The following is a 14,073-nucleotide window of genomic DNA, read 5'->3' as shown; positions in this document are numbered from 1 at the left end:
AATTCAATGGACCTTACACCTAAGTGTGCATATTGTTACACTTACACAGACACACACTGCAAATTGTGAGAGATTTCAGGGGTGCCGGCACCTACTTTGGTTTAGATTTCCTTGTAATGGTCTCTGGAGACTGTGGTGGTTGGTTTGTTTTTTGTAATATTGCTCTATTTACACATGTATACAACCTAAGAATGAGATGGAAGGACTCACAGCATTAATACTCCAATAGAAGTTGCTCCCCCATTAGGTTTCCAGCATGGACATAGCCAGGGGGTGCAGCTGACTCCCCTTCAAGTAAGTAAATAAATAAATAAACAAACAAATAAACAAACAAACAAACAAATAAAAATACTTAACTAACTGACCAATTGCATCATGGCTAACTCAGTTCTGCGCCCCAACATAAAACCTGCCCCCCTAAAATAAACCCTGGCTACACCCATGGTTTCCAGGGAGTCCCCACCCCCAAGTCATAGCTTGGGTTTCAGCAAGCCAAGCCTGAAGGTCTTCCCAAGTCCAGAAGAGACTAACTTCTGTCTTACCTCCTTTTCCTGCAAATATCACTAGCTAGTCGTTTAGATTTGTAAAATGGACTCATATCAACGCTAGCTTAACCAAGACTGGTTTGACCACTTCAACACTTTCTTCAGCTACAGACTCCTGCCTAACAGATACAAAACTACAAGACTAGGGTTCCCAAAGATATAATCCACCCACCCCCATCTTTTAACACCACGATAGCAGTCTTAACATATTGTTAAAACATTGTGATTTATTCTATTCTCTTTTGACTTTTGCATTTTACTATGTTTCTGTAAATGTCCCCTTAAGCTTTGCTGGTGGGAGGCATGTACATCTTTTAAATAAATGCACAAGATCGGTTTCACTTCGCTATATCACATTACAACCAGTTTGTTTTGTTCTCTATTTCATGCCAATTTACTCAGAGCAAAGAGTGTACCTCTTTTTGATTTATTTAAACTGTGGCATTTCTCCATAGATAACTGCACATACCGTGTTGTGCTTGTGTGAAACAGCCATTTCCAGATACATGTAATGCCATGAGAAGCTGAACAACAGGTACTGGGCAGTGGGTTTTTAAAAAGATGCATGGCATGGCAAAAGTGGATAGAGAAGTTATCATTGAATAGTAGAGTTGGAAGCATAGCTGCCAACCTTCCTTTTTTTTTTGCGGGAAATTCCCTTATTCCAGTGTTGTTTCCCGCTGCTATCCCGGATTGTTAGATATCCCGTAGACTGTCCCTGGGACAGGTGAGGCTGCTGATCTCTTATTTTCGAGGCTGCTGATCTCTTATTTTCAAGTCTGAAAGTTGACAGCTATGGTTGGAAGGGATCCCTTGGGTTATCTAGTCCAACCCCCTGCAACACAGGAATCTCAGCTAAACCCTTTGTCAGAACGCCAGAAATTGGGGACATCCAATGATGCTGAATGTTGGAAGACTTCGGACAGATAAAAGGAAGTACTTTATTTTGTTCACACAGCACATAGCTGAGCTATGGAACTCGCTCCATCAGGAGGCAGTGATGGCTACCATGTTGGATGGCTTTAAAGGGGGATTAGACAAATTCTTGGTGGAGAGGCTTATGGATGGTTACTAGCTGATGGCTATACTTTGTCTCCACAACTGGAGGCAGCAATGATTCTGAATACTAGTCACTGGTAGACACAGGGAGTCTCTTGGGCTAGAATCCTGCTTCCAGGATTCCCACAGGCATCTGGTCAGCTACTGTGAGAATAGGATGCTGTAGGAGGTGGGCCATTGGCATGATTATGATTATGATTAATTATAATTATTATTTTTGGAAGTCTACCTTTAGAGGCAATGAACTCCCAACAGAGTTCACTTTGAACTCTACAGTAAAGGGCACGTTGAGCCCTCTCTCCCCAACTCGCTGCCTGTCTAAAGAGCCCATTTCCTTCCCTGCAAGTTTGCGAAGAGCCCAGCATTAAAACTACTTGGTTGAAGATAAAATAACAAATAACAACGAGCGGAGTGCTCTTAAAAAAATAAAATAAAAAGGCTCCTTCTTCCTTGCCCGGTCCTAAAAACTGCAATGCCCTCGAGGGAAAGGAAAAGGAAAGCGGGCGCGCTTCGACGCCACTCGCGCTCGCCTAACCCTAGAATCACGTTGGGGGGCGGCTTTGCATTGCAGGATTGGCGGCTTCCCCAAGTCGCCGTCCTCCTTCCCCCATGAATCGTATTTGCAAGCGCGCTCCGACAGAAGCGGAAGAAGCCGCCTGGCAAAAGCGGAGACCCGCCCGCCGCTCCAGAGCTCTGTGGCGCTTGAAAGCCTGACGGACTTATACGTTGCTTTATTTTATTATTTTTTAAGTGCCGGAGGAGGACTCTTCTGCTTCCCCTTTATGACTTGCCCTGAGGGGACACCGCAGTGGCGCGCACAGACACACGCCGCCAGTTCTCCTCAGAGAGAGATGCCCTCTGGAACTGTTGCTAAATTCTTCCGCGGGGCTCCGAAGAGGCGCGACCCGGACGGGCAAATCTGAGCTGCTGAGGCACTTGGTGCGCTTTATGGCCAGGACCGGCGGAGACGCCACTGCGCCGCTTCCCAGGCGAGGAGGGAAGGAAGGGCCAGGCAGGCCGCGCGGCCGCCCGGCTTCCCTCCTCCTCATCCTCCTGGGCTGCCGGGCGGTGACAGCCGAAGCCAGGCTCGCTGGCGGCAACAACATGTCCGTCGCCTTCCCCTCCTCCCCGCTGGCTTCTTCTTAGCGGCGCCTCCGCCTCCTCCTCTCCGCCCAGCAGGACCCGCCCGCGGTGCGGCCCTGTCCCCTCCTTCCCTCCCTCCGAAGGGAGCAGCCGGCGGCGGCAGCGGGGAAAAGGGGAGGCTCCATCCAGCGCGCTCGCTCGACGGGCGCACCGAGCCGGGCACTGGGCGAGGAGCCTGGCGGCGAGCCTCGTCGTGCCGGCCGGGCTGCGGCATGGCTGAGGCTGGCGCGGCCGGGGCGGGAGCCGCTGCCGCCGCCGCGGCGTCCTCCGCCACCACAGCAGCCGCGGTCAGCGGCGGCGGGGGAAACGGCGGTGGCGGCGGCGGCAACGGAGCGCTGCAGCAGGGCTCCCCGGCCGCCGGAGGGCTGGCCGCCTGCGGACCCGTCCGGGCTGTGGTCGCCGCCGCCGCTGCCGCGACTGCCGAGAGCCCCGCGGCGGCGGCAGCTGCTGCTGCAGCGGGAGGCGGCGGCGGCGGCCCGGGCAGCGGCGGCCCTGGCTCGGCTCGCGTCGTAGGGAAGAAGGCGCAGCTCCGCGCCGCGCCGCGCGCCAAGAAGCTGGAGAAGCTGGGCGTTTACTCCGCCTGCAAGGTAAGCCGCTCGGTGCGGGGTTTTTTTATTGGGGGGGGGGCGGAATCGAAAAATAAAACACAGTAATAATAATAATAATAATAATAATAATAAGGGACTCGGCAGCGGCATCCATCCGTAGACGTCGCCCTGATCCCTTGCAGCCCCCAGGGGGCGTCCAGCGTTGCCGCTGTTGCCGTTTGCTAGTTGCCGTCAGAAGGGGAGGCGCCGGAGCTGCCGGCCGGGCTACTCTTTCGGCCCGTTTGGAAAGCGGAGCGAATAGGAGGCCCTTAAAAAATGGAACGGTTGCACCGGTGAGTGCGTGTGCGGGGAGGGGTGTGTGTGTGTGTGTGTGTGTGTGTGGATGTGCACGCACGCGCAAACGGGTGTTTTCATTCCTGCCTCTCCACTTAAGGCAGCCTGGCAACAGGTTGCTCGCTGGGGAAGCAGCGATTTGCTTAATTTTCTTCTTCCTGACCTGTAGCTATGTTTCGTTGCGCGATCGCCTGATTCGGATTAGTTCATGCATGCATGCACGTATGCCAGCGTAGCTGAAAAGAAAAATGAAGGACCATTTCCCATTAGCTCCTGCAAGCTCCGTTGTTAACTGTGATTGGGGTTGGTAGTTATTGTGGGTTAACTGGCTCAGGGCGCAGTGATGCACGTGGTATTATGTTGTCATGTGGCTGGATTACTGCACTGCGCTCTGTGTGGGGCTGCCCTCCCGGTTGGCCTGGAGGCTGCAGCTGGTGCAGAATGTGGTTGCAGTGGTTGGAGACAAACTACTGCCAGCATGTGACACCTTGCTTGAGGGATTTGCACCAGTTGCCAATCTGCTACTGGGCCAAGTTCAAGGTGTTGGTATGCACATAAGTCCCTGTACAGCTCAGGACCAGGTTCCTTGAGAGACTGCCTTATTTCTTACACTCCCAGTAGATTGCTGCAGTCTGTGGGACAGTTTCTCCTGCAAGTTCCAAAGCTCTCAGAAGCGCACTCCCCAGTAACTTGGAGCAGGGTGTTTTGTGTGGTTGCCCTGTCCTGTGGATATGACAGGTGCGTATTATCTACAGATTCTGGAAAGAGTTGGACACATTTTTGTTCCAACAGCCTTTCCCAGCTGGGTGAAAAAGGTTTTTTACCACGAGTGCCCACTTGTTAGGGTTTTGTTGTTGTTGTTTAGTCGTGTCCGACTCTTCGTGATATATATATATATGTGTGTGCTTTAACTGTTATCAATTATCATAAGCATAAATCGTCTTGAAATGTTGGTTTAGAATGCAAATAATTCATTAATTGTAATTGTAATAACACACACGCAAACAGTCTCTGGGCAGTGGGATACTTTAGGAGTGCCAGAGCTTATCTTGGGTTCGGTTTCTTTGGCATGAAGATCACTGTGGTGTCTTTTTGAAATATGGCTTTCCCTCCACATTTATACAACCTGAGCACAAGATAGGACTCACAGCATTAACATTCCAACAGATCTTAATACCCCATTAGGTCTCCAGGGACCCTTCCCTCCTAGCTTTGGTTACAGCACAGAGAGCAAGTCAAGCCTCTTTATTTCCCCAGCTCCATGCAAGTCTATCCCAGAGTAGAATTGTAGAGCTGGAAATGACCCTGAGGATCATCTAGTCCAACCCCCTGCAATGCAGGAATATGCAGCTGTCCCTTACTGGGGTCGAACCTGCAACCTTGGCATTATCAGCACCGTGCTCTAACCAACTGAGCTATCCACCCCTGGCCTATTGTTCTCTAGGGGCTGGAGGCATCAGTAACAAATCGTTTCTATGGCAATACATTTATACTTGACCAGGCTCCCAATCCAAACCAAACCCCTTTCCCCAATCCATATTGTGGGACAGGTTGTGATTACTTAAGGGAAGGGGAGTACTTTGCACTTTGTGCATGGCTAGAGCTGCTCAGTTCTTTGCTTTTGCACCATATGTCCCAGGCTTGGCAAGAGAGACATCTTTCAGAACTGGGTGAAATTCAGCCTTCCCTGTACTTTGTCTGCCTTCAGTTTCTGTATGACTCATTTCTACTTGACAGCCCAATGGAAGCTCTTTCCAAAAAAGCCCCTTACTTGCCCTGCTCTGTTTTTACGGAAGCACCATGGCAAGACTGAAGGTTGCAATGTGTGTACAGCGTTTAAAGTGGAGATGTTCCACAGTTCTCTGCACAGGGAGGAAAAAGAACCAATTTGCAGGCAGCTGTAAGGCAACGCAGGATTGAGAATGCATGTCAAAAAGACAAGATGTCAGTGCATCTTTTGGGAGAAAGTGATAGGAAGAGAGAGAGAGAGAAGGGGAAAAAACCAGGGAGAACATTGTGTTTGCAGAAGAAAACTCAGGCCCAGCAGGTTATGCCAGCTGTTGTTTTTACTCTATTATTTGCTTGGTAAAATGGTGCCCCAGCTGCTTGTCATGTAAACACAGGATTGAGCACAGAGACAAACTCCTTTAAGTGCCTGCTGTGTGTGTCTGTTTGAAGAGATAAACAACCCCCCCTTTCTTTCTTTTTTGTTTGCACAAGAAAGCCATTCCAGCACTCTGTATCCAGTTGTGTGCAGTGCCTGTGTACTTGGGGAAGGAGAAGCTTGGATTGGGCGCTTTGAGCTGTAACTCCTCCCAAGCTCCCCCCCCCCCTTTCCCTCTGCCTGGTCTTGGCAACAGAGCCTTTGTTTTGACAGGATGACAGCTGAAGGAGGTGGAGACTGTGGCTTGTTCCTTTTTTGCAGCCTGTAGCTGACGGGAAACCCAGATTACCAATAGTATGAGAAGCTCGAAGCTCAGCCTCAGGAGAGCGCAGGTGAAGGATCTTCCCCTGCCTTTCTCCTTTACTACAGTAAAAACGAGCTTGAACCATGAATAATTTGGAAATTATTTCTTTTATTTCTACAATTTTATCTCTCCAGGAAACCTATTGTGGCGCATCTTCCTCCTTGCCCATTTTATCCTTAGAACAGCCTAACTAAAGTAGGTGCCTGGCCCAATTGCACTCTGTAAGGGGGTGGGGTTCAATTTCTGCAAAGTCTTAGTCCAGTATTCGAGCCCACTTTATCACACTGGTTTGCAAACACTCAAGGCTACAACTAAGGCTAGGTTTGTAGACCTCATATTGCAATGTGTGAATGAAACGAGCATATTTGGAATGCACAGTATATTCTCTAGCGAGATAAGATTGACAGCATCTTCTTTGTGCTTGGGTGAGGCCTTCACCCCTTCTGCAGTCTGAAGATACGATTATAAAGACCTTTTCCCAGCATTCCCAATACAAAAGTCCTTGCCACTGCCCAGTCCCCACTGACAACTCCCCTCCCCCTGCCAAGCTAAAAAAAAAAAAAAAAAGGTATAAAAGGTAAAGGACCCCTGGACAGTTAAGGCGACTATGCGGTTGCGACGCTCATCTCGCTTTCAGACCAAGGGAGCTGGCGTTTGTCCGCAGACAGCTTTCTGGGTCACGTAGCCAGCATGACTAAACCACTTCTGGTGCAATGAAACAGCATGACGGAAACCAGAGTGCATGGAAACGCCGTTTACACCACAGCGGTACCTTTTTATATACTTGCACTGGTGGTCTCCTGAACTGCTAGGTTGGCAGGAGCTGGGACAGAGCAACGGGAGCTCACCCTGTTGCAGGGATTCGAACCGCCGATTTTCTGATTGGCAAGCCCAAGATGTTCAGTGGTTTAGACCACAGCGCCACCCATGAGGGAGGGATGCATTCTGTCAGGATGTGAGGAAGTGTTTAATCCCCCCCTCCCTGTGTCATGAATTCTGGATTACAATGCCCCTCCACATCCACCTACTATTAATTTAAATACTAGTTGTACACCATGTATTTAAGGTATCATTTGACTCTCAGAATTTGCTATGAAACATTTTAGTACTCTGAAGTTTCTAAAAATAAAAAAAGTCATTCTTTGACTGGAATTGTTTTTACACTGATAATGTGCACAGCATGACCTGCTTGTTAAAAATGGCCAAATCATCATAAGATTAGGCACTTCATTAGAAGTTGCTGCCTAATCCCTGTGCTCTGCACACAAAAATAAGAAAATGAAGAGTTAACCTCGTCATGTCCCTCTAACCAGTAATATTTAGAGTGGCGATTAGGGTAATAAGACACCAGGAGCTAGTAAAACTGGCAGAATAATGCCTTTAAATTATGCATGTACATATATGTCATGGTTTTGCACATTGCTTACATGGTGTACTGCTCTCTGTTCCAAGTAGCATACAACCTAAAATTTAACGTAGAGGAAACAACAGGTGGGGTGTGTGTGTAAATGGGGAACAGTTTAGGTTAGATTTAGATGTAGCTTATATAAGCTTAGTTACAATAGGGGATGAGAATTTAAATAATTCGGCTTTGATCCCCTACGTTCCAAAAGTGGAAATAATACTTCAAAAGATGCTAGTTCCTGCTGGAACTCTCTCTGCCTCCTGTCATTCCAATACCCTGAGTCATGCAGTAATAGTCTGTGGGTAATAGGAGTAATAATAATCATACTGCTAGAACAGGGACAAAAGTTTTCCATTGATAAATTAGTCCATGAAACAACCCTATGTTGTGAGGTTGAATAGAGGAAACTGTTTGTTAAAACATTTGTACACTTGCAACTCAGCTCTGAACAAGTTTGCTTAAAAGTAATTTGTAGTGAATTGGCTGGGAATTTCACTCTAGTCAACAGCACACTCTGGTTCCCTTAGGATGTTGATGGACTACAAATCACATCAGCCTCACTCAGCCAGCACGGCCAATGGTCAGGGATGATGGAAGTTGTAGTCTACAACATCTGGACAGCACTGTGTTGGCTTCCTCTGAACAAAAGCCTTAAAAGTGCTGTAGTGTTGGGGTACTGATACGTTCCTGTGTTTTGGAACTAATATTTCCTGGGAACTTTACATAATTGAGTTCACTCCTCTTAGATTAGAGTGGTTCAGTGTACAATGTCTCCAAATGCTCTTCAGTGTCAAAGGGTAAATTTCAAATCAGAAAATCCTTTTGAACTGCCCCTTTGTAAGCAAGCTTGAAAGTAAATGCCACTGTTTCTGGTTTTTTTTTAAATAACTAGTATGCATTTGGAGGTTTCTGCATAATGTTTAAAGAGGACTGGAAATGAAAATAAGCAGCAGGTTGTAAGTCATACTCAAGAGTAGATCCATTGGAATCAGTGGAGTAACTTAATTTGATGGGGGGGGTGGTTCTTTTTAGACTGGTTTCAAAAGTTCTCAGATCTGAGAGTTTATTTTCGTTCAAGCATTAAGCATGAACCATGCTGTAAATGAATGCAGTTTGTCTTTTAGCCCTCTTTAGGGGGTTAGCTTTGTAGTTAGGTAAACACTTGAGGGGGGCCAGCAGGGATAAAAACATCGGCCCCACCCTGCCACTGTTCTCGTCGCCCTCCAACTTTGGGGGCCGGCTCTGAAGTGGGGGGCCTCCAATCCTTATGGAAGCTCCTTGCACATTTTTAGAACCCTGGGTTTCTAGGGTTCTAAAATGTGTTTGAGTATTCTTTGAGTATAGAAGGCATCACACTCTAGAAGATAATTTTCCCCAAATTAGAGCGCGACCAGAACGTCAATGGGGGCAGACCTACCAAACTAATGTCTGCTACCCTCCCAAGCATTTAAATAAAGGTAAAGGGACCCCTGACCATTAGGTCCAGTCGTGGCCGACTCTGGCGTTGCGGCGCTCATCTTGTTTTATTGGCCGAGGGAGCCGGCGTACAGCTTCCGGGTCATGTGGCCAGCATGACTAAGCCGCTTCTGGAGAACCAGAGCAGCGCACAGAAACGCTGTTTACCTTCCCACCGGAGCAGTACCTATTTATCTACTTGCACTTTGATGTGCTTTCGAACTGCTAGGTTGGCAGGAGCAGGGACCGAGCAACGGGAAGCTCACCCCATCACTGGGATTCGAACCGCCGACCTTCTGATTGGCAAGCCCTAGGCTCTGTGGTTTAACCCACAGCGCCACCTGTGTCCCAAACTAATCTCTGCTACCCTCCCAAGCATTCACGTAGCCATAAATGTAATGGCAGAAAGGGGAATCTATCTATCTAGCATCTAATCTATCTATCTAATCATCTATCTATCTAATCTTATACTTTGCGTCTGATTTCCAAGTGTCTCTATTTGTCATGTTGCACAGTTTAACATGAGTCTGCTTCTCTCTCGTCCATGCATATCCACATCTCATCCCTCTTTATGCCATTTGTTTGACAGCAGTAATTAATATGAAGAATTAATCTTTGCAACTGCATAACTTGCTTACTTTTAACAAATTGGAAGCATCAGTTAGGGCTGAAAGGATCGGAATATTACAGGAAAAACTGGGGCAGATGGCAAATAGAATGGGTGGGTGCAGATAAGGAATCAGGCCCATTTGGTGATGCACGGACAGTCCTGGAGATACTGGGAATGTTCATTTTTGGAAGGGTTTCTCAAAACAACAAAAATCCATTGCTTTTTCTTGCCTGGATGGAGGATAGAGAGAGATGTATATAGAAACGAGCCTACTGTCCAAAGGTAAAAAAAAATCACATTTGTTGCTTTAACCACATTTGCGTTTGGCCCTCAACACCACTGGCATGTGACTGAGATGGGAATAAAGCCCATGGCGAGATAAAAGGTCCCTCATCCACATGTTAAATGATGCCCACCCAAGCCTGTGATTCTGAATTGTAAAACTCTTGACGTGATTTGCAACAGTGCACTTGTAGTTTGACCTTTGGAGTTGGACTGAGGACTCTGTGCACGTAGCTTATGCACTTCGGTACAGGAGGTCTCAGATGTGAAAGATAGTAATTGAATACTTGTGCTCTCTGTCTCATTATTTGTGTGTTTATCTCAATGGAAACTAAAGATCCCTGTTGTCGTAAACACCTTCGGAGACTGTGATCGTGAGAGTTTCTTTGGGCAAGCCTGAATTCACCACGTAAATCTCTCTTCGGTGCAGCAGCAGCAGCACCTACTCATTCTGAAACTCTCTGGTTTTCAAGAGCAGCTTGTCAGGCAATAAATACAGTCCTTCTCTGCTTACAGAAGTAGATTCACAGCTCTCTGGATCACAGCCAAAACATTATTACATTAATCTTCCTAATTATTAGCACTTCACTGTTTACTATTTATTAGAAGAAAGGGCAGTAGATATAATTAGACATGTGGCGGATATATAGATTAATCACAGTGGTCTTTGAGAGTGGTGTATATAATCTGCAATCCATATATTGTGCTAGCACATATCATTAGAAAAATGTTCATCATAAACCAAATCCATACAGTAATTTATTTTCCAATGTGGGCGACTCATGAGAGCCAAGACTCCTCATTGATTAGAGTTTCAGTTTAGGGAAGGTAGTAATGCAAAGTTACACAATGATCCAGTTAATTGGTAAATTATAGAAAACAAAGACGTGCTCAGCTAAGTACTTTGGCTTGACTGAGTCCGTGGGCTGAATGCTGAGGGCTGAACAACACGTTACACTCCACTTCCCAAATGACATTATCCTGTTGAGTTTCCCCCAGACATGTAGGATCGCTTGCTCTTATCCTGCTGTCATAATTACGTCCTACATTTTCCTACCAACATGGGTCAGAAATTCAGAATGTGGTGACCTCGGAGCATGAATCACGTGGCGTATTCTGAGGGAGTGGGGGGAGCTCAACACAGGGGGGCCATTTTCAGCAATGGTTCCTTGTCTGTGTGATCATCCCTTAGCATGACTAATCTTCCTTTGTTTAAGAGAGTGATGATCATTGCCCAAGTGGAGTGAACTCTGTGGAACACTCTAAAGCGCACATAGTCAATTCAGTGCCCTACAAAGTTTGTTGTATCTTATTTTTATGCCGTACTTACCAGTGGAATGTACATAGAATCATAGAACGTTGGAAGGGACCCTGAGAATAATCTTCTAGCCCAACCCCCTACAGTGCAGGAATATGCAGCTGTCCCATACAGGGATCGAACCTGCAACCTTGACATTATCAGCACCACACTCTAACCAACTGAGCTATCTCCGGCATGTGCAACCTTGAGATTATCAGCACCGCATTCTAACCAACGGAGCTATCTCCTGCATGAGCTAAATCAACAGCAAAGTTCTCTGCACCTCTTTCTTCTAGCTTGTGCAACCTGAGGAGACAGGCTGGCTCTCTTGAATTGGAGTCCAAAAATCTGGAGGGCACCACGTTGTCTACCCCTGCTATTAAGTACCCACAGCCTTCATTTCTTAACCTCATATACATACTGTACAATTTGTACAATGTTTCATAACGTTGGCACTAAATATTTTTTAACTACTCTCCCCAGCTCCTTCCCATCACTCTCAAGTTCTCAAAAGAGGTAATTTCATACATTCTTTCCTAATGAAAAGCAGAGGAGTGACATTTTATTGAGTTGCACGAGAGAGGAAACATTGCAAGAGACTCAAAAGCCACTCAGCGGGGTGTAATTTGAACTCCTTAGGAATGCTGCACTCATTATTGAGGGCAAAATATTTTCACTGCTGGGGTCAAGAACAGAAGGCATATGGCCTCAGCAAGAATGCTGGATCTGAATGCCATTTGCTGCCTTTGAAAACCACTCAGAAACAAAATGCAGCGGCTTTTTTTCTTAGCTGGTGGAAGCACCTGTGCTGAAAGAACCTTACTGGCTTCCAGTTTGTTTCCTAGCACCATTCAAAGTGCCCCTTTTCATCTTTAAAGCCCTTAGTGGCCTCGATACAGGATGCCTTCGGAAGCATACGAGCATCTTTGCTCCGAATCCCTTCCTTTTCGGAACCCGAGATTGGTTGTTTAACAAGAATTAGCTTGCTAGAAATAAAACTGAGAGCTGCAACGAATGCCTGCCAGCAAAACAAAACACTTTTTTCTCTGTTCCTGTAGGAGGGTTGGTATTCATTCCTGGCAGTTTAGCTCTTCCGACTACAATATTGGTACATCTGTTTGCATCTCTGATGCTAATTAGTGTGCAGTGCTACATTTTTGTGTAGGTACTCAGTCTTTATGGGTTTAGAGCTCTGGGATAATTATGGCACAGTGTTCTAAAATCAAGTGCTTATTCATATTTGGGCGAAAGTGTGTGTCTGTGCGTGTGCGTGTGTGTGTGCGCACGCCATACAGAGGCTTTTAAATTTATTTTTCTTACAGCAATGATTTACAGATCCACAGCAGCAAGCTTACCCTTTACAAACCTGGGCAGCAACCCTTCCAATGTTTTTCTTAAAAACAGGCATACTTAGTAAAACAAACAAACAGACAAATCCCCTCCACACACATAAACAATCATACACATAAACAGAGTTCATACCAAGGGCAAATAAATAAATGAACACATTGTGATGTTCAACAGATTTGTCATGCAAGTGAAATAAAACAAATGTCTGTTGGAAAGAAGTTGCTTTGGCACAACTTTCAGATATGTTCTGTTCTGAAACATGAAAAGTTGCAGATTCCAGTGATCTTTCTGTTAGAACTCCTAAACTGGGAGGTAACAAAATCTAAACGTGGATTAGAACGAAAGCCTGATCTTATTGAGACATGAAAGACTGCAAGATAGTAGTTTTTGTGTATGGCGTTTGCAGATTCCTGTAATATATGTAGTATGTTCGAAAGCACATTACTAGCATAAATAGCGTAGACTAAGCTACTAAAATATTAATAGAAAATTTTGCAGTAATGTATATCTCTAAAACTATGGCGTTGCGTGTTACGATGTGTTTTATTAATTTAAAAAATACTGAATTCCTTCAGTAGCAATGCCAGGCTTTGTCTGCATATTTGGGATAGCGAGAATGATGGTGGCCTCCAGGAAAAACAAAAACAAATGAAGGGTTTAATGTTAACCTTTGTGGAAGTTTTCATTAAAAATGTATGGGAATTTCCCAGTAGAAATCCACAGTATTTCTGGCACGTGTAATCATTTAAGGGTGAGAAAACATTGACCTATAACATCATGATTAGATGTAATGCATGCCCAGAATTGCATTGTAGCTTTTTGGTTTGCTAATGGCTAGGAGAATGATTCTTTGACGATGTTGCCTCCTTTTTTCCCAGCTAGTACTTCTTCCACATCTAATGTATAATTTCATATAGAATATTCTGTTTGGAATGTTTATATAATGGCTTAGATCCAGAGTTACTTTTTTATGGTGGTGAATATCATCTTCTTCCCCCTTATGTGATCAGGAGCATAGAGTTATATTTTGTCTTTATATCCATAGAAGATGGCTACTAGCAATGACGGCTATGCTTTTATCTCCATTGCCAGTTGTTTGGAATCACAAGTGGGTTGAGAAATGTTGGGCTCAGGCAGGGGTAGGCAAGCTAAGGCCTGGAGGCCAGATGCGGCCCAGTTGCCTTCTCAATCCGGCCCGCGGACGGTCCGGGAACCAGTGTGTTTTTACATGAGTAGAATGTGTCCTTTTATTTAAAATGCATCTCTGGGTTATTTGTGGAGCATAGGAATCTGTTCGTCCCCCCCCCCCCCATATAGTCCGGCCCACCACAAGGTCTGAGGGACGGTGGATTGGCCCACAGCTGAAAAAGATTGCTGACCCCTGGCTCAGGTCTTGGTTTTCAGACTTCCCTTGGGAATGTGGTTGGCCACTGAGAACAGGGTTGCTGGATTTCATTTCTGGCTTGGTCCAGAAGGATTTTCCTTATGTTCTTCTTCTGTGTTTGTGTATAAACACAAGCACATCTTACAGAAGTCAAGAAAATAGCTTTGTTGTGGCAATGTAAAAGCTCTCCT

The 14,073-nt window shown here is 45.9% G+C and overlaps 1 protein-coding gene across 5 annotated transcripts in view; it reads left to right on the top strand.

Annotated features, from left to right (window-relative positions):
• The first annotated feature begins 2,944 nt into the window (after window positions 1–2,944).
• Window positions 2,945–14,073, top strand: part of KAT2B (lysine acetyltransferase 2B) — a 42,103-nt gene continuing 30,974 nt past the window's right edge. For all 5 annotated transcript variants that reach the window (XR_014503339.1, XR_014503340.1, XM_083404745.1 and 2 more), the window contains exon 1: window positions 2,945–3,334. Coding sequence is in view for 3 of the 5 variants with exons in the window: in XM_083404745.1 (XP_083260871.1) it covers window positions 2,960–3,334 (375 nt within the window). In the remaining 2 variants the exon portion in view is untranslated. The remainder of the gene's footprint in view (window positions 3,335–14,073) is intronic.

The sequence above is a fragment of the Podarcis tiliguerta genome (assembly GCF_965153285.1).
Source record: "Podarcis tiliguerta genome assembly, chromosome: 12".
NCBI lineage: Eukaryota > Metazoa > Chordata > Lepidosauria > Squamata > Lacertidae > Podarcis > Podarcis tiliguerta.
This window is presented reverse-complemented; position numbering and strand designations above follow the sequence as displayed.